Source organism: Chelonia mydas, chromosome 10 (assembly GCF_015237465.2).
Source record: "Chelonia mydas isolate rCheMyd1 chromosome 10, rCheMyd1.pri.v2, whole genome shotgun sequence".
NCBI classification, from domain to species: Eukaryota; Metazoa; Chordata; order Testudines; family Cheloniidae; genus Chelonia; species Chelonia mydas.
In genome coordinates, this window is record NC_051250.2 from 30,400,760 (window position 1) to 30,420,619 (window position 19,860).

Sequence of the window (19,860 nt, forward strand, 5' to 3'; positions counted from 1 at the left end):
GGAAGCCAGAGCTGGGGACAGGATGGCATCCTGAAAGATCCGTTCATGTTTAGCAGGTAGGTGAGATGTGACAAGAGAGATACAATTTCCATCCCACCATCAACCTCAGCCTGGACCAGTCCCCACAAGAGATCCACTTCCTGGACACTATGGTGCTAATAAGCGATGGTCACATAAACACCACCCTATCCTGGAAACCTACTGACCGCTATTCCTACCTACATGCCTCCAGCTTTCATCCAGACCACACCACACGATCCATTGTCTACAGCCAAGCTCTGCGATACAACCGCATTTGCTCCAACCCCTCAGACAGAGACAAACACCCACAAGATCTCTATCAAGCATTCTTACAACTACAATACCCACCTGCTAAAGTGAAGAAACAGATTGACAGAGCCAGAAGAGTACCCAGAAGTCACCTACTACAGGACAGGCCCAACAAAGAAAATAACAGAACGTCACGAGCCATCACTTTCAGCCCCCAACTAAAACCTCTCCAACGCAACATCAAGGATCTACAACCTATCCCGAAGGATGACCCATCACTCTCACAGATCTTGGGAGACAGGCCAGTCCTTGCCTACAGACAGCCCCCCAAACTGAAGCAAATACTCACCAGCAACCACACACCACACAACAGAACCACTAACCCAAGAACCTATCCTTGCAACAAAGCCTGTTGCCAGCTGTGTCCACACATCTATTCAGGGGACATCATCATAGGGCCTAATCACATCAGCCACACGATCAGAGGCTCGTTCACCTGCACATCTACCAATGTGATATATGCCATCGTGTGCCAGCAATGCCCCTCTGCCATGTACATTGGTCAAACTGGACAGTCTCTACGTAAAAGAATAAATAGACACAAATTAGACGTCAAGAATTATAACATTCAAAAACCAGGTGGTGAACACTTCAATCTCTCTGGTCACTCGATTTACAGACCTAAAAGTGGCAATACTTCAACAAAAAAACTTCAAAAACAGACTCCAGTGAGAGATTGCTGAATTGGAATTAATTGGCAAACTGGAGACAATTAACTTAGGCTTGAATAGAGACTGGGAGTGGATGTGTCATTACACAAAGTAAAACTATTTCCCCATGTTTATTCCAGCCCCCACTGTTCCTCAGACATTCTTGTCAACTGCTGGAAACAGCCCACCTTGATTATCACTACAAAAGGTTTCTTCCCCCCGCCCCTCTCCTGCTGGTAATAGCTCACCTTAAGTGATCACTCTCCTTACAGTGTGTATTGTAACACCCATTGTTTCATGTTCTCTATGTATATAAATCTCCCCACTGTATTTTCCACTGAATGCATTCGATGAAGTTAGCTGTAGCTCACGAAAGCTTATGCTCCAATAAATTTGTTAGTCTCTAAGGTGCCACAAGTCCTCCTTTTCTTTTTGCGAATACAGACTAACACGGCTGCTACTCTGAAAAGAGAGGTACAGTGTGAGAGGGCACTTCCTGTTGGCACCTCATTATCCTATTGGAAACCAAGCAAACACCAACTATGTGGTACTATGAAAACCATCAAAAGTTTATTAAGGAATTATTGTAAAAATCAGTGCACACACCAAGCAGAGAGCTGGAGGAGTTAGGGTCTCAGAAATATAACCTACAGGATAGGGCTCTGTTTGAAAGATCAGCTTTGGCTCCAACTGGGGAGTGATTCAAACAGAAGAGCTTCCCTTTATTTCTTCCCACACCCGATCAATTTGACCCATTCCCTGAATGACCCCAGAAAAAGGGCAATATTTGGATTCCCAGGGAGTCCAGCTTTGGCATTTAGTTGAACTGTGCATTGGATAACAGGCAGCAAACACTGAGTGACGCTTGTTAGGTTCCTGGCTGATAATGTTTTCACCTGGTTTTCCTTTTCTTTGTGGGTCTCACATCCTCATCTGCCTCATCAGCTGCCTTCTCTCCTCCTAAGCTGAGAGTCTGCAGCAGTGAAGGACACAATTTCTGTGCCATGGCCCAGGCCCAGAGACACATCTCCACACGATGAGGAGTCCATACTTTCTCTGTATCCACTAGAAAAGATCAGAAGGGAGCAATTAAACTCTGAATCAGTAGAGGAACCAGATGTAGATTGATTCCTACCCTGTCTCCCCCATCTCCCAAATGAATTTTTGGTAAGATATGTGGCCCAGTAAAGTGAAAGGCTGATAGTACAGATTAGAATGAGAGACTTCCCTCACACTGCTCTGCCAATGCACATTGATCCAGATCTGCAGCATCTCTCCTGGGCTGCCACCCAACTTTGGCAATACCTCACTCCGGCCCTGCAAACATCCCTCCTGCTATTTCAGTTCTGAGCCTCTTCTGAGTGGAGAATGTCAGTCATACCAGACTGGGAGGGAGGGAAAGATCAAAAGCTGCTGCTGTTTCATTGATGTGCACGTGGGCTGGGGCAGGAGAGCATCTCCGCAATCCTGGCCTACAATCGCCCTACTGCTGCTATGGTTATATAGTACAGCTGGGCAGGAAAACTTAGTGGACAAAATCATTGCCACAATGAAATCTTTGGAAATCCAGAAGGAAGAGACAGTGCAGGGAGCAGGGAAGGGAGATGGAGCTGACCACAATGTCAAGCAAAAATTGAAGGGAGAATGAAAAGGCAATGCAAATTCATGGTGGGCACAGAAGGCTAGGAAAGGTTAATAAGGGAAATCTTGCAGAGCAGCCGTTTCAATACAAAAACAATGAGGAGTCCTTGTGGCACCTTACAGACTAACACATTTATTTGGGCATAAGCTTTCCTGGGCTAGAACCCACTTCCTCGGATGCACGGAGTGAAAATACAGGAGCAGGTATAAATACATGAAAGGATGGGGGGTTGCTTTACCAAGTGTGAGGTCAGTCTAACGAGAAATCAATTAACAGCAGGATACCAAGGGAGGAAAAATAACTTTTGAAGGAGTAAGAGTGGCAGTTGACAAGAAGGTGTGAGTAACAGTAGGGAGAAATTGCCACTCTTACCACTTCAAAAGTTATTTTTCCTCCCTTGGTATCCTGCTGTTAATTGATTTATCTCGTTAGACTGACCTCACACTTGGTAAAGCAACCCCCCATCCTTTCATGTATTTATACCTGCTCCTGTATTTTCACTCCGTGCATCCGAGGAAGTGGGTTCTAGCCCAGGAAAGCTTATGCCCAAACAAATGTGTTAGTCTCTAAGGTGCCACAAAGACTCCTCGCTGTTCTTGCTGATACAGACTAACACGGCTACCACTCTGAAACCTGTTTCAATACAGGCTCTAACGAGAGTGGCTCTACAGTGACTGCAAGGTTCAGATCGAAGAAACCAGGAAATTCTGTTTCCTGAATTTGACTACCAATTAGTTTGCTTTTCAATTAATCACTTGAGGCAGAAACACCAGATATCAACAATGTTGTACTTACAGCAACTTTCAGATGAGGATCTCAATGCACTAGGCAGAGGTGAGTAAATGTTACTTTCATTTTACAGATGGGGGAAGCTGAAGCACAGAGAAACTAGGGCCCAGATCCTCAAAGGTATTTAAGAGCTTAACTCCCATTGATGGGAGTTAAGTGCTTAAATACCTTTTGAGGCTCCAGGCCTATGTGATTCAGCTAAGGCCATGCAATCAATGGCGGAGACAAGAATAGAATCCAGGGTCCTGACTCCCAGTCATTTGTGCTAACAACTGTTTTCTTGTATCATAATGACAACCTTACTGTAAGCATTAAAAGGGTTCATTGCAATTCAAATAATTTCTGAAATTCAGACCATAAACCCTTAACTAAAGCAGAGAGATACAATCCTCCCTCCCCTACCCACTGTGAGGTCTGTGGCAGTGACCCCACCTACCCTTACCTTGGTTTAGTTTCTTGACACAGAGCTGGATCTTGCCCAGGTAGAGGATGTAGTGCTTGAGGGTATACCGAATTGGGGTGAGACCAGGGATGGACTCCATTGCTTCATCTGCCATAAATGCCACAGCCTCTGGGGCTCCTGCAGCTAGAATTGCTAAGTGGGAAGAGTATAAGGGTCTGAGCAGAGAAAAGGAAGGGGTTGGGGGTAGGAAGAGACGACATGGGGCAGCCTGCGTGACAGTGATTGCCCAGTGTCTTGGAGAAACCTGCAGCTTTCCCCACCCTGTTCTGGCTCTCAAAATGCCTGACTCGGGATCCCACCTTCCAGAACACATCATGGAAACTGAACCCAAAAGTATGTGTCTGCACCTGTATTCCCAGCAGAGATGTGACTGAACCAAAACCCTGGGTGATTGAACAGTCTAGAATTTGAGAGGAGAGGGGGATTGAAATAAGGATTACAATTTTCCAGTTTGAGCCAGTCTCTAATTCCCCCACGTGTGAATGTGCCCCTGCTTTTTACACACACACACATACACTCACACTCTCTCTCTCTCAATCTGAGCCAGAGACCTAGCCACACCTTCACATGCAGGCGCCATCCCATGCAAGTCCAGATGCCTTTGATTGGCTGCTTCTGCCAGCCACAGCACTAAGCACATGTGAAGGTCTTCTCTCTAAGAACTGGCCATTGGAAACAAGTTTGGCTACTTGCTGGATTGGGAAGAACTGAGACCAGGTTGCAGATGTAGGTGCTTCCCCTCTCCTTTCCCCAGTGCTCAGTTGTAGGGCCAATACTGTCTCCCAGAAGTGTTTATCATCCATGAAAGATCAGCATTTCAGATCCCACTCTAACTAGCACCATTTGGGTGGTGCTATTTCCACAGTGCTGTGGAAAATCTGAACAATCTTCCCATGTCTTAGCTAACGGTATAGCCAGGCCCTGGCCCTCTTGGATTTATCCCCTCCCTCCCACAACTCCTTACCCGAAGCTGTGGCTGGTCCCACAGCCTTTAGCTGGCTCAGCTCAGTGATGGCAGCTGCCACGTCTGGAAGGAGCTGGAAAGCTTTCCTTGTACAGATCTCCACCGTTTCACTGGAGTTAGTGGCCACCAGCTGCTGCAGACGAGGACGAAACTTTCCCCGCTAGATGGGAGGAGAGAGTAGAGCATGGTAAGGACATCCCAACCTGAGGGGCTCAGCTTCTTTGCTCTACAAGTGAGTACAGCTCATTGCTACAGAAAAAAGTCTATACTTTATGGGCACCAGCAATTAAAAGTGGCCTTTATAATAAGAGATTCAATACTGTGGGGCCATGAGTTCCATTCCAACACATGGGAAAAGTATAATGAGTCCTTCCAGAGATATTTCTTTTTAGCAGAGGTTCCCAAGCTATGGTCTGTGGGCCACTAGTGATCCAGAGGCACAGCCCTTCCTGGCATTCTCCAGGTTGAGATGTTTTGTGATTGGAGGGAAGACACCTCAGGTGGGGATCTTTATCCTCAAGCATTGTCCAGAAAATGAAAAAGCTGTGTGAGTATTTAAAAGGAGAATGCCAAGTGAGCTGAGGCTCAGAACTGAGGCTCTGTTTGGGCATTCTCCTTTTAAATCCTCCTGCTCCTCTCTCCTAAATACTCCCTTTGACTTTTCCACCCTGTCCATTATACTTGGACTAACCACCCTCTTCCTGTGAGTCAACAGCCCATGATAATTTAATTTGATTATTATGCAGCAGGGATCCTACCTCCTTGTTTGTAAAGAGTTGTGTACTGTATTAATGTTTCATAAATAAGTGACTGAAGAATAATTCCCCTATTGTTGCGAAAGCCACACACAGCTCTGTTGTGCTAGTCAGAAGAAACTTACCAAGCTATGTGAAATGCAAAAAGTTAAATTCAAGGTATGCTATTTGTTTAAAAATATTCCTGCTCTGATATTCTAAGGTGGTGTTGTTATTAATGCAAACAGAGGATAAACTTTTAAATAAGGGGCCAAATCCTCAGTCTCAGAAGGTGAGGCGGCTGCTACCTGGCATAGGGGCTCTATGCCATCCCCATTATAGGATCCTATGTAGAGGTCATAGCCTGGGCACCTGCATGTGGCAGAAAAGCCATATGCCCCTGTGATCCCTGACTGCTGGGAAAATCCCTTGGGGCTATGGCAGCTGACTGCAATTTACAGCAAGCCTGAGGCTTCTATAAGTTGTGTTGGGGGGCTACAATAACCCCTCAATTAAGGAGCCAGGAGCCACAAAGGTAGCATAAAGACACCATTGCTCCTCCCACAGTTGTGCATCAAGCATGGTTCAGACAGACCGGAGGATTTGGCTGGATTGTTTTCCTTGACTGCAGTACCTTAAAAATATTAATAACAGAATTAAATAGATATTAACTTCAGAGGCTTTAAGACTGGCAACATCAGACTCTTATCACACAGGTTAAAAAAAAAAGTAAATATAACCAGCAGAGTTCCAAACCACCAGCAATTGAAAATGTTATAGACCCCAAGGCTCTGAGCCTTTGCCTACACTAGAGAGTTTACAGCAGCACCGCTGCAGCTGCCCCACTGTAAGATCTCTAATATAGTCACTCTATGGATCATCAGTCTAATTACCCCAACCCCTGCAAGTAGCAGTAGCAGCCTTCTCACTGACACAGCGCTCTCCACACTGGTGCTTAAATTGGCATAAATTATGTTGTTCAAGGGGATGGCTAATTCACACACTTGAGCAATATTATTTATGTCGACTTAAGCTGTAATGTAGCCTTAGACCTTCCCTGCCACTATACACACACTTTGATTATATGGCTGAGCTGTTACATGTAGCAATTCATCTGGGGAAACCTACTTACAGCAAGTTTCCATTCCATCAGTTTCACCACTTCAGCCTGTGTCAGATATTTTTCTTTCCTTCCTGCAATAGCACCTGGCAGCTCCTCCTGATACCTGAAACAAAGACCCATTGGCAGACAAGGAGTCAAAATATATTCTTGAACCTACCTGTTCATGCTGCTGGAGTTGCAGCTGGTACTGAGCGGGCACTGCTGTGAGGAAGCTCATACTATTGAAGACCCAGCTGCTACTAAAAACAGTTGGCAGGGATTTCACACTGAAAGAGGCTGCTATGGACAGGACTCATAGCTGTATGCCTCCTCAACAGGTGACAAGGTGGTGTTCCTTGACAGACCAATGCTTCAGAAAAGAAACCACGTTAAATGCTGGAGGGTTTACCATTTATCCAGCTCAGAAAGGTTTTTCTTCTTGCCTCCTTTGGCTTTGAGTACATCCCAGTAGACATCAAACACTGTCTTCCAGTAGGTGGGGTCTTCACAACCATACAGCCCTCCACTTAATGGCATGTTTCAGGGTTCCAGGACACTGAGGACAAAGAACATCTAAAAGAGGAGGACAAACAGACTTGATGCTGGTGGAACTACAGAGCAGAGACCTTGGGGGGAGAAAATGCTGATACTTAACTCCCCTCCCTGCAAACCCCAAACCCTTCCTTGCATCATTCACCTTCTACTTGCCCTGTCAGCATTCTCTCTTCTCTCTCTACTCCCAGTCCTTCACCCCACCCTGTTCTCCAGCAGGCCTCTCTACCTCTTAGCACCTTTGGTCCTTATGGCCCCCCTCAAAGCGCTGCCTCTAAGCCTGGCTCTCCCTCCACCCCAGAAAGCTGCAGCTCTCCTTGCCCGACTAGCCCCTCGCTGTGCTGGTCTTTATTTCCGTGCAGCGCTCTGTGCCTGCTTTTACCACCCAGCCCCCTACTCCATCTCCCTGGCCCCACTCCAACAGCCTCAGCTTCCTGACCCTCCCAGGCCTCCTCCAAGCCCCCCATTCCAGCCCCCTGAACCCTCACAGACCCCTCAGCCCTGACCCTCCTAGCCCCACCCTTCAGCCCCCTAACCCCTACTCTATCTCCCACCCCATCCTCCTCAGCTCCCTAACTCTCCCAGCCCTGACCTTCCCCCACTCCATCCTCCTGACCCTCCCAGCCCCTTCCTCCCACCCCTGCCTCCCTCAGCCCTGACCCTCCTAGCCCCACCCTTCAGCCCCCTGACCCCCACTCTATCTCCCCACCCCATCCTCAGCTCCCTAACTCTCCCAGCCCCCTCAGCCCTAACCTCCCCAAGTCATCTTCCTGATCCTCCCTCCCCCCATTATCCCCGTAGCTCCATCCCTCTCCCAGCCCCCCCACTCCAGCCTCCTGACCCCCCTCAGCCCTGACCCCCCCGTCCATCCGCCCGATCCTCCCACTCCTCCCTCCCTCTCCCAGCCCCCCACTCCAGCCTCCTGACCCCCCCCACTTCCCCCATCGCTCCCTCACTCTGCCTCCCCCAGCACCGACTCCGTCTCCCTCTCACCTGCCCGGCCCGGCCCGGCCCCGCCCCGCCCCGCCGGAAGTCCCGCTGGCTGCGGGCGGGGCGGAGGCGGGCTCGGGCAGGGCCGGCCGGGCTGTCGCAGTGCGAGGCCGCAGGGATCCGGCCGGGCCCCGCAGGGGAGCGCTGCGCTGCGCTGCGGCATGAAGGGGAAGGAGGAGAAGGAGAGCGGCGGCCTGGGGCTGGGGGGCGGCCCCGGCGGCGGGGGGCCGTGCGGGGGGCCCCGCGGCAGCGCGGCGGCCGGGCTCGGGGGCGGCCCGGGCGGGGGCAGCCCCGAGAAGAGCCACAGCGCCCAGGAGCACAAGGAGCAGGGCAACCGGCTCTTCGTCAGCCGCAAGTACCCCGAGGCGGCCGCCTGCTACGGCCGGGCCATCGTGAGTGCGGGCCTGGGGGCCTAACGTGGGCTGGAGGGACGGGGGAGCCGTGCGGCCTACAGGACCAAGCTGAGGCCTAGGTGGGAGCCGGGGGGGATACTGCGAATTACCTGTTACAGCCTGGCTGGGGGGCATGTGGGGAGCTGGGGAGGAGGGGCCGGAACCCAAGGGGGGTAGGGGGGCCGCGCCGAGCTGTCTGGGGGGAGGGGCTGGCACCCACTGCGGGGGGCCGCGCCGAGCTGTCTGGGGGGAGGGGCTGGCACCCACTGCGGGGGGCCGCGCCGAGCTGTCTGGGGGGAGGGGCTGGCACCCACTGCGGGGGGCCGAGCCGAGCGGTCTGGGGGGAGGGGCTGGCACCCACTGCGGGGGGCCGAGCCGAGCTGTCTGGGGGGAGGGGCTGGCACCCACTGCGGGGGGCCGAGCCGAGCGGTCTGGGGGGAGGGGCTGGCACCCACTGCGGGGGGCGGGGAGATAGAGCTGAGCTGTCTGGGGGGAGAGGCTGGCACACGCTGTGGGGGGCGGAGAGATAGAGCTTAGCTGTCTGGGGGGAGAGGCTGGCACACACTGCTGGGGACAGAGCTGAGTTATTTGGGGGAGGTAGAGCTGAGCTGTGTAGGGTGAGGGCCAGTTCACACATTGGGGCTGAGCTGTTTGAGGCAGAGGCCAGTATCCATTGTGTCCCCCTGGAAAGGCAGTACTGCAGGACTCAGTTCCTGCTTGAAAACACACGGGTGCACACACCCCACCCCACGCTGCTTGGGAAGAATTTAGGCTAAGGTCCCTGCTTCTTTGGAGGCCTAGTCCCTCCTTCAGTGCTGTGTTGGTAACAAGAGCCCCTTGGGAACAGGAGGCCTGGAAAAACGTTTCACACTCAGGTGTACACACCCTATGGATTTAGGCCCAGACAATGTTTTTTAGCATTCCAGTTATTGCTCTGCTTGGGATGCTGATCTTGGCTGGTCAGACTTGGGATATCAATCTTTTACAAAAAGGTGAGTTGAGACTTGTTAGTGGCAATGGCAGTAAACAGGTTTCAGAGTAGCAGCCGTGTTAGTCTGTATCCGCAAAAAGAAAAGGAGTACTTGTGGCACCTTAGAGACTAACAAATTTATTTGAGCATAAGCTTTTGTGAGCTACAGCTCGATGAAGTGAGCCGTAGCACACAAAAGCTTATGCTCAAATAAATTTGTTAGTCTCTAAGGTGCCACAAGTACTCCTTTTCTTTTAATGGCAGTAAAGGCAAACAGCTGGGGATGTTGGAATTTATGATGCTGAAAGGGTTTGGACAGGACACTGTTTATCTTCTAGTCTCTCCACAATGTACTATATGGGACCTTTAGCCCTATAATTGAAGTATTTATTGATAGGGCCTTAGTTTCTACTTCAGTATCCACTAGTTATGGGCAGGAAGGATCTTAGTTTAAAATATCGTCCAAAGGACCCATTCTGTATAATGCTGCACTGCAGTGCTTGTGAGCTCTGTCTAGTGCAGCACTTGAACCTTTGATGTGGTCCAGATTCCAGGTTTACTATCAGAACCATAATCTAGAGCTCATACTGACATGGCTCTTGGGGATTTGTGTTCCTAAGCATATGTCTTGGGAATAAAACTCTTTGCTTGTATCATGCCTGTCACAAGGGGATTTTTTCTCTCTCAGACTCTGCAGACTGAGATGCACAGTTTGAGATTGAAGGAAATTTCTTTAAACACTCTTTGCTGCTAATGTTAGGAGATTACTGATGGGGATGCTTTTCTCCTAGGTCTGGAATAGTCTCTGTGCCCCGCCTGGTATTTAGCTGAGTCAAGTATTTCCTCTGTTTCATTAGGAACATAGCATTACAAAAGCCAGTTTGTGTAGTCTGTCTATTCTGTATTTACTCACACACCTCAACAAATCGCCTCTGCTCTGTGTTGTTTAATCTGATATTCTATGTTTAATACACTCTTGATTTGGGTGACTGTCACCATCTAGCATGTCTCAATGTAGCATTCATGGTTTTCCTAGTTTGCCTATCCTGGTACTGCTCTTTAAGTGTGTTTTCGTGTATCAACCTGCCTGCTGGTTCATGGTAACTGCTAAAGCTTGTTAGTTGGGTCCATGATGATGAACTTGTAAACAACGTACAAAACATTCCTTTGAGAAACAGATGATGGGCCAAGATTATACAGCTTTAGACTCTTCATTGTTGTCTCCTGTTTAGAAAGACAGGAGTGATAACTTAGCTCTGAGGACATGCTGGTTAACATCACTTGTATCCATTTACTGAACAAGTTGTGGTCTGAGAGCTAGAGCCTTTTGTCTTTGGAGACTTGGGTTCAAATTTTCTTGAGTCACTCACAAGTGAAAATGTGTATTGGTCTCTTCAGAGTCCCCTGTGGATCTTAGTCCACATCATCAAATCACGGCAGAGTGGAGAAATCCAAAACTTGAGTAGCTAGGAGAGGGTACGGGTCGGGATTGAGATACATCAATGGAGCTGTGCCAGAGGCCCAGGACTAGAATAGCCGGTGCTGCAGGTCAGGACTGTAGTGCATTGGCAGAGTAAGTGGAGGTCCAGAGCTAGAATACCAAGGGTCTCATGTGTTAAGGAATGTGGTGAACTGGCAGGAGGTTAGGCAGGACTGGAACTGTCCATGGTGTAGCAGATCAAGAAGTGCACTGGTGTTTGTTATTTGGAGGCACAGGGTTTGGGATAGCAGAGGCTGCATTAGGTCAGGATTGTATTGCACTGGCAGAGCTCTGCAGGGGAAGCACGTACAGTTCCTGCCTGACTGGCTCTCGCAAAATATTTATGTAATTTAAAATAATTCAGGTCAAGGATCAGGTCTCTCCCACAAAGCAAACCTCTGGATCCAACTATACTTTGCAGGATTTCTGAGCAAAACTATCCTGTGTGGGCTTTAGAACTCTATCTCACCTTGTCTACTGGATAATGAGGAGTCTGTGGAGCATCTCAGTGGTGTATCTTTTCTCTGGCCCAGTGAAGGAAAGGCACGTTCCTGCCTGGTGGGCCTTGTCAAGGCTTAAATGAGAGAGAAAAGCAGAATTCTGCATTTGCACTTCTGGAAACATGAGCCAGGATTCAGTAGCCTGCCCAGATAGAAAGCTTTTAATGCTAATTTCCATCCTAGTACCTAAATTGTGGCTCCATATTGTAAAGGGTAATGAGCAGTAGGCCAAGCAGGTTAAATACTAGAGCACAGCAGTCCAGAGCTTGCATGCTTCAGCACTGCTTGTAACTGTTAGTATTACGTTGAGCAAACAACCTGAACAGTGAGGACCAATCCAGTAATATTTAGATTTCACAGATACTAAGAGCAGGAAAAAGACTTGAACCGTTCTGTCCCTTCCCATCCATGTGCAGTTATGAAAGTCTCATATGCTTTGTGTTACCCTTGGCAGACCTTTAATGTGTCTGACTTTTCTTCCAGAACCGGAACCCCTTAGTGGCAGTATACTACACCAACCGAGCCTTGTGTTACCTGAAGATGCAGCAACATGAGAAGGCCCTGGCAGATTGTAAGCGTGCCCTGGAACTAGACAGCCAGTCAGTGAAGGCCCATTTCTTTCTGGGGCAGTGCCAGATGGAGATGGAGAACTATGATGAGGCCATCGCTAACTTGCAGAGAGGTGAGCAGTGTCTTCCTATTAAATGTTCAGGCCTGGAACAAGCTGTCACCAACCTATAGAGGTGGCCAGGACCTCCAATATTAACAGGATGTAGCACTCAAAGGCACAGGTGTTGTCTCTCACTGTTCCCTCCTTCAGGGAGAGGGGCAAAACCAGACTCACCTGGCTAAAGCAAAGGAGGTGGGAGCCATAATCCACTGTCCCAAATCCCACCTCTTATTAGATATACCTCCTAACTAGATTTAGCAAAGCATCAGCTTCTTCCACCCTGCCCCCAACCTTGAGAGCACTTCTTGTCTCCCCAGCCTATAACCTAGCCAAGGAACAGCGACTGAATTTTGGGGATGATATTCCAAGTGCACTGCGGATTGCCAAGAAGAAGCGCTGGAACAACATTGAAGAGAAAAGGATCAACCAGGAAAATGAGTTGCACTCCTATCTAACCAAACTCATCATGGCTGAGAAGGAGAGGTAATACAGATAGAAATCTCTGAGCTTTTCTACACTTGGCATTAGTCCACACTAGTGGGGTGTGAATTGTAGTGCACACTAGGGAGTCACACTAACTGACCTGTGTGAACCCTGCTAGTGTCCACTAAAGTTCCTTAGTGCACCTTAGTCATAGAATCACAGAAAAGTAGGACGGGAAGGGACCTTGATACATCATCAAATCCAGCCTCCTGCCCTGAAGCAGGACCAGGTAAACCTAGTTCTTCCCTGACAGGTGTTTAGCTAACCTGTTCTTAAAAACCTCCAATAATGGAGATTCTACAACCTCCCTTGGAAGCCTATTTCAGTGCTTAACTACTCTTATAGTTAGGTTAGATATTAGGAAAAACTTTCTAAGTCTCCCTTGCTACCTATTAAGCTCATTACTACTTGTCCTACATACAGTGGATGCAAAGAACAGTTGATCACAGTTCTCTTTGTAACAGTCCTTAGCAGATTTGAAGACTGTTATCAAAGCCTCCCTCACTCAAGTCACTTTTCTCAAGACTAAACGTGCCCAGTTTTTTCAGCCTTTCCTCATAGGTCAGGTTTTCTAAACCTTTTACCATTTGTGTTGCTCTCAAATTTGTCCATTTCAAACAATACTACATTAATGTGCAATAGGGAAGTTCTAGTGTGTGCTAGCAGGATCGACATGGATCAGTTAGTGCATGACACTCTAGTGTGCACTAGAATTTACACCCATCTACAATGGATTAATGCACAGGGTAGACAAGCCCTCTCCACAGCCTGGAGGGATGAGGGGAATCTTGAAGACCACTAGAGCTGTGTAAGCAGAAGGGAGGGACCGTGTCCCAGACAACACTGGTCTCAGGCAGGGAAGGGCAGAATCCCACAGGATGACCCTCCCATGTGCGAAGGGAGGAGGGGAAAAGATAAGCTTTTGTAAACATTTCCCAGTACCCTGAAATTGGTGACAAGATAGTGGCCTTCTACCAGAGCTTACCCTGGCACTTAGAAGGCACTGCCCTAAGGAAGCTCACACTATTGAAATGGTGGAGAGTCCCTGCTTATCTGGCTTTCTGGGAAAGCCAGAGTCCTTGCACTAAGAAGGTGAAGAAAGGGAAATTAAGAGCGTGTTCGTTCAGAGCTGAACATTCCTTCTCCTCCATTGTGGCATTTCCAGTTCCTTTGCTGATCATTTGCTCTGGACTGTAATCATAGAAATGTAGGGCTGGAAAGGACCTTGAGAGGTCAAGTCCAGCCCCCTGTGCTGAAGCAGGACTAAGTAAACCTAGACTATCCCAGCAGGTGTTTGTCTAACCTGTTCGTACAAACCTCCACTGACAGGGATTCCACAACCTCCCTAGATAACCTGTTCCAGTGCTTAACTATCCGTATAGTTAGAAAGTTATCCCCCTGGTTCTTCCCTAGGGAGCTGGATGAATACCGAAGGACACAACAAGAGGAGAACGTGGATGAGAGCCGGAGCCGTGCCCAGCTGGCTAACGTTGAAGCCAAACATGTGAGGCAACCTCATGAATCCATCCCCTCAGTGTGGATTTGGGCCTCCTGGGTAGTGTTGGGCATGTGTCCCGACTTGGTGTGAGCAGCAAGCCCAAGGGGATGTTCTTCTCCAGGGCCACCACGCCACAGCTCCTGCTTGTGGAGCAGATCTGCGGGGTATGAACACAGTCCAGCTGGGGTCCCAGCACAGAAGATGGTAGTCAGTCCTGCGTGAGCTGTGGAGGATAACAGTGCTGCTTTGGGTTCATTGCAGTTGAGTAGGGATCAGGCACCAAGGGAGAGCATCACTGAGGGAATAGTTGTTGGAATAGACCGTAGTAGAAGCTTTGTGGGGATTCTGGAGCATCCTATTAGAGCACGACTAGAGGGGACATGCTTGTAGCAATTTCCTGACTTTCAGGGGTGCTGTGATGAGTCAGAAGAATAAGTGGGGGTGGCCATGGGGGATGATGGAGGGGTTCTGTGTGAGCAGAGTGCATACTGTTCCTGGCGCTCTTACTGCCCTGCAGTAGGTGTTAAAGATGAGTTGAATGTTGTTGCTTTTACTGTCTAAATTCTGTGCCCAACCCACAAAGAGTTGCTGCGCATTAAGCGGACAGTGGGCTTTTTGTATGCCCACTTTACAGCCGTGAAGATCTTTATTCCTGTGCCCATGTTCTTCTGGCAAAATCAGACTGACTCTTTTTGGAAGCTGTCAGCACTGCTGCCTTATCAACCACATGAGCCACTACTGATTGACATGCAAGACTGTTCCCATCCCCTCTGTTATGGCTGACACTGCTAACAACACATAGCCAGCCCCAGTTGTCTAGGTAGTGAGTCTGAGAGTTAAATCCAAGTCTCTTGTACAGCAGTGTAGAGCAGTAACTACTCAGCAGGTCGGAACATGTATTCCTGCCTGTATGTGACTGACACTGAAATCAGCAGATAGAGGCTGGCAAGGGGACACACCAAATCCTGTTCCTCAGGATCCTTGAGAGACCAAGATCCTTATCAACTTTTGCTGTGAGCCAGCCAGTTTGTTGTCTGTAAAAGTGGTTCTGCCAAGTGACTCCCATGCTGTTGGGGTGGGTGAGGGAACAATTCCCCATCAATGGCTGCAGTGTTTGTGCCAAAGTCTCTGCAGCCTGAGAGACGTTGAAGAGGCAACAAAGTCCTGCAGGGTCCTTTCCCCACCCCTCCCATTAAAGGGGTTATTTCTCTTTCAGGACAAGTACCTAGCAGATATGGATGAGCTGTTCTCTCAGGTGGATGAGAAGAGGAAGGTGAGGATGGGCTTAAATAGATGTGGCAGCTGTGACCAGAGAAGGAGTGTGCAGAGGGAGGGCATCAAACATGACTGATAAGGTGGCTTAGCTCGGGGTGCCAAAGATAAGGTGGCTTATCCCATCCTTCCTGTTCTCCCCACCACCACCCTGCTGTTGGACTAATTTAAAACTCTCGTGAGTACCAGGTCTCTCTCAAATGAGAGCTGGACCAGAAGGCCAGATGCCACATGGGAGGGAACGGCGCCCCAGATTTGAGGATGAGCTTGGGACTCCAGCTGCAATGGCTGGTGGAGATGGGGCATTTCATAGCAGAAAAGGTTGTGAACTGTTCACTGTCAGTCAGCTGCTCTCCTGGATGTGGTAGCCGTGGAGAAGGCCAGGTATCTATCTGGATGGAATATAAACCATATAGTAGAAGCTTCAGCTGGTGGTGGATTTAATGGTTAGTTGGAGTGCAAATATGGCCTGTGTGTTTGTGGGTGGGGAGAGAGAGAGAGAAAAAACCAATGCCCCCTCATTCCCCAGCTGTGTTTTCTGATATGCAGTGCAGGGATCTCCATCGTGTGCCTGACTTGGCAGTGGAATCTGTGTTTCTTGCACCCATGCTGAGGTCCTGTCCCTGGGTCACCTGTTCATTGGTTTGCTGCATTAGACCGGAGATGGTCCTGTTATATGATGGCTCCCTAATACTGAACTTTTGTTCTCTCGAGTCAGAAGCGAGACATCCCTGATTACCTCTGTGGGAAGATCAGTTTTGAACTGATGCGAGAGCCCTGTATCACACCCAGTGGGATTACCTACGACAGGAAAGATATAGAAGAACATCTTCAGGTAATGGGAGAACCAGAGTGTTGGGCACCTGAGTGGGAGGGCAGGAGGAAAGGAAGAGTGTGGGTGCCCATGTGAGGGAGAGAAACCCAGGGCAATTTTTAGGAGATAGCAACTTAAAATCAAATCAGTCTCCAAACATGAGTTAATGTAGTTCCAGATGCTGTGCCTGCACCTGAGGCCCCCTGGCTGATTGTGTAAGTTTGCACCCCCCTTTGGGGGGTGAAAAACCCACCCAAAGATTGGAAACTGACTATACTGGGGAAGAGCGACACAGACTAAACTCTCAGTGGTCAGGTGCTTCCCTGTGCTGTTTCCTTCCTCCCGCATCCTAGAGCAGCTGCAGCCCTTGCAAGCACTGTGGTGTGTTAGTGGGCCCCGGCCCCTGGTAACAATGTAGAAATCTACCTGGGGATAGGGGTGGGGCCTGCAGAAAAAGCAGTGGGGTTTCAGAGACCACCCAAATATTAAATATTGAAGTATCTTGTTTTAAAGCTTGAGCTCCATTCTGTCCCCTAGCCCATCTTTGTTTAGAGGATGGGGCATCAGTGAGAGGAGCCACACTTACGGAATTGAATGCTTCATCTTGTGAAGTTTTGCATGGATTGAGTCCCAGTTACCTCAACCTGCCATTCCCTTGCATGGTGCCAGGGCAATGGAGAATGTCTGAAGTGTTCGAGCTACCAAGCCCCTGCTTTAATTGCGGGGCTGCTGGCGAGGCACTCTCAGCGAAGCTACATCCACTTTGGATCTCACCTCACGACCAGGGTTTTCCAGCCCTGACTGAGCCAGTCTGGCCTCCTGGGCATGCTGTAAAGCCTCTGTTCTCTCAGGCTTTTTCGGGGGGGGGGATGTGGTGAGAGGGCATTAGTTTTGGAGGAATTCGGAGGAGTCTTATGTTTAGATGGGGGCCTTGAATACTAGTCACTGGATCTATTTATAACATAAGAACGGCCATGCTGGGTCATACCAAAGGTCCATCTAGCCCAGTGTCCTGTCTTCAGGAAGTGGCCAATATAAAGATGGTCTGTGCACCCAGAGCAATGTTAAATTGCTAAGCTAAGTTACATCTCAGCTCTCTCCTTTGTGTGTGCTCCGTGCCATCGGATTGCCAGCCTGCTCCCAGTTGTGTGTGGTGGTTCTTTTTCTGAAACCCCCACAGCTGTGGTTATGACTGAAAAGATGTTTCTGCTAGGATAAGTAACACACTAAAGTAAGAAGTGTCTTGTCTCTTCCCCTCCTGTCTCCAGTGTAGATTAAATTGTCCAGCTGTGGCATCCTGTCTGTGGGGAGCATCCCTCAGGTAGCAAGGGGGCACATGGGGCTAGCTATACCGGGGAACCGAGACTGACTGACTGGCTGGGAGGTCTCTGGCAGGCCTAGGGGATGCAGATGCAGCAACAGGGTAAGAGGCTGGTTACTCAGGTTTTTGCTCTGTTTCCATCCTCCTTATGGTCTCTTTTCCCTTTCAGCGTGTTGGTCACTTTGACCCTGTGACCCGAAGTCCTTTGACCCAAGACCAGCTGATCCCAAACCTTGCTATGAAGGAGGTGATAGATGCATTCATATCAGAAAATGGCTGGGTAGAAGAGTACTGATGGCTGAGCGGGCACAGTTCTCTGGATCCTCACCGCAGCCCCAGCTGTGGCAGCGCACTCTGCTATGGACTGCTCTCTGAGCATGCTGGGCTGGCACCAAGCCTTACTCACTTTCAGTCTCTCTCTCTCTCTCCCCCCTCTTGGATGCCCAGAGATCCATTGGCAGTGCTGGACTAGAATGCATTATCATCTCATCTCCCAGAAACCACAGCTGGGCCAGACTGACTGAGCAGGGCCATGAAGGGTCCTTCCATCTCCTTGCTCACCTGGGCTCCTGGTAACTTCTCAGCATAATAGACAGAAGCAAGATTGCCTTAGGCAGGCAGAGAGGGAGCACCTGTCGAGGACCCAGCACTGGAGGCAACCCACAGAAGCACTTTTGGAAGAGCGGTGTTACTCTGTACTAGCCAGCATCACTGCTTTTCATACCCCACCTCAAACCTTCCTCCACAAAAACATCTGCCGACTCCCTTTCCCCACAGCACAAGCCCTGCTCCTGGGGCGATGTGGGAGCTGTGCCTATGGTGAGGAGCTGGCTCGGAAGGGCTCTCCTGCTGTCCATGCTGAACTGCATTCTCCACACCCTCCCTCTGTACATAGTTTGTTTCTTTCTTCCTACATCTCTTGTCTGTCCAGTGTAGTTCTCTTTGTGTTTTCCTGTAAATAGCCACTTGCTGGGGGAGGGAAATGAAATATATATTATACAGACATTGACTGGTGTGTGAGATTGTACTGGGAAACCACTGTCCTGTAGGATGGAAGCCGTGACCCATGGGAGGCCACTCTCCAGCCCCAGGGACAGTAGTTCCCTGCTAACCACTTGGATCAAAGTTCATATTTGTTTTAATTAAACCCTTAAAAAAAGAAAAAGAAAAAAAGTCGGCCGAAAGCGTTTTGGTTGTTAAAAGTCTTGATGTCTGATTGGCCTGCAGACTGCCTGGCTTCATGAGTGCGCTCTCCAGAAGTTTGCCAACGTTAATAAATATTTCAGCAATAAGTGTTAAATAGTCTGAATGTTTCATGACTGCAGGGATCTTTCCTTTGAAAAGGCTGGTGGAGGCTGGGCAGAGGCAGCCCCCAGTGGCACATGGGAGCAGAAGTGGAGGGCATGTGAATAGCACTTGCACAGAAGATGACATCTCTCTTAGTAAGGAGTGCAGGTAAGCTGCTCGCATTAAGATGCAGCATGGCATGCTGGGCCTGTAGTCTCCAGAGGCTGTACCTCCATGTTAAAGATGAGGGTAGCTGCAATCTTCACATGCAAGGCGCATGTGAATGTCTGCACATGGGGGATCTAAGTGTTCTTTTTGTTGCGTGTTATCTATGCCATATTGCATCACATGGGCAGGCCTGTTCTCTAACAGGAAGCACTGTCTAGTTTTTGCTTTGTTGATTTCTGAACCTGTTCTGTTGCTGCTTGAAGTTCTGTCCCCTTCAGATCAGATTTTTCCTAGGGAGAACGCTGATTTATATTTTGGAGAAGTTCAGGGTTTGGAGAAACCCTCTGGTGCATGATGCAATTACTGTGTTGATGTTTTGTGGGGTGTTTCCTCCCCTTTCTGTGGGTGCGAAGCTTCTCAGATTATAGCTGTGAGGGCGCAAAGCTGCTAGCATCAGTATCTTTGCTCTGTTGTGCAAGCTCAAGGCCAGGAAGGGGCTTTCAGACTGATACAAAGCAAAACCTGTTTGTTGGGTGGGTTATTACATATTGTAAAAGAAATGCTTGTAGCTTCTTGTGCGTCCCTGGAGAAGGCAGTCAAGGTGTAGCCTCTGTCCCTCCCCACAAGGAAGGAGGAGGTGGCGGAGCAGTGTTGCTGCCAGTTGGAGGAATCTCTAGCTGAACTCATTAGCCCACCTGGTCAGGTATTTGCCAGGATATTTATAGGGAGTTGGGGGAGGGAAAGGAAACTGGCCTTTATGAAGACTGGGGTCTAAGTCTCCTACTCACT

At 49.1% G+C, this 19,860-nt stretch overlaps 2 protein-coding genes across 6 annotated transcripts; one reads left to right on the plus strand and one right to left on the minus strand.

Moving 5' to 3' along the window:
- Positions 1–1,528: 1,528 nt before the first annotated feature.
- LOC102947292 (hypothetical protein) lies at positions 1,529–8,912 on the minus strand. Of its 4 annotated transcripts, none has more exons than XM_037910391.2 (6): positions 8,719–8,912; positions 7,084–7,247; positions 6,705–6,798; positions 4,839–4,998; positions 3,854–4,006; positions 1,529–2,045 (listed from the first exon to the last, which is right to left on the minus strand). In XM_037910391.2, exons 2-6 carry the CDS (start codon positions 7,209–7,211, stop codon positions 1,873–1,875), a joined length of 708 nt encoding a protein of 235 aa, XP_037766319.1. In that variant the 5' UTR covers positions 7,212–7,247; positions 8,719–8,912; the 3' UTR covers positions 1,529–1,872. The 4 variants fall into 4 exon arrangements, with proteins under 4 accessions (XP_037766319.1, XP_037766318.1, XP_037766317.1 ...); XM_037910390.2 differs by lacking the exon at positions 8,719–8,912 and adding an exon at positions 8,220–8,346; XM_037910389.1 differs by lacking the exon at positions 8,719–8,912 and adding an exon at positions 8,183–8,294.
- STUB1 (STIP1 homology and U-box containing protein 1) lies at positions 8,378–18,916 on the plus strand. 2 transcript variants are annotated; one of them, XM_037910384.2, is made up of 7 exons: positions 8,378–8,608; positions 12,042–12,240; positions 12,546–12,711; positions 14,125–14,215; positions 15,426–15,482; positions 16,200–16,316; positions 17,786–18,916. In XM_037910384.2, the coding sequence occupies exons 1-7, from the start codon at positions 8,378–8,380 to the stop codon at positions 17,909–17,911; spliced, it is 987 nt and encodes a 328-aa protein (XP_037766312.1). In that variant the 3' UTR covers positions 17,912–18,916. The 2 variants fall into 2 exon arrangements, with proteins under 2 accessions (XP_037766312.1, XP_037766313.1); XM_037910385.2 differs by lacking the exon at positions 8,378–8,608 and adding an exon at positions 8,672–8,688.
- Positions 18,917–19,860: the final 944 nt, after the last annotated feature.

Excerpts from the sequence above, each read along its gene's own strand:
- STUB1 (XM_037910384.2), top strand. The coding sequence starts at position 8,378 with ATGAAGGGGAAGGAGGAGAAGGAGAGCGGCGGCCTGGGGCTGGGGGGC. Across the intron at positions 15,483-16,199 it reads AGGTGGATGAGAAGAGGAAG|AAGCGAGACATCCCTGATTA; the intron begins GTGAGGATGGGC and ends CTCTCGAGTCAG. Across the intron at positions 16,317-17,785 it reads ATATAGAAGAACATCTTCAG|CGTGTTGGTCACTTTGACCC; the intron begins GTAATGGGAGAA and ends TTTCCCTTTCAG.
- LOC102947292 (XM_037910391.2), bottom strand. The coding sequence starts at position 7,211 with ATGCCATTAAGTGGAGGGCTGTATGGTTGTGAAGACCCCACCTACTGG. Across the intron at positions 6,799-7,083 it reads CTTTCTGAGCTGGATAAATG|GTATCAGGAGGAGCTGCCAG; the intron begins GTAAACCCTCCA and ends TCTTTGTTTCAG. Across the intron at positions 2,046-3,853 it reads TGTCAAGAAACTAAACCAAG|TGGATACAGAGAAAGTATGG; the intron begins GTAAGGGTAGGT and ends GATCTTTTCTAG.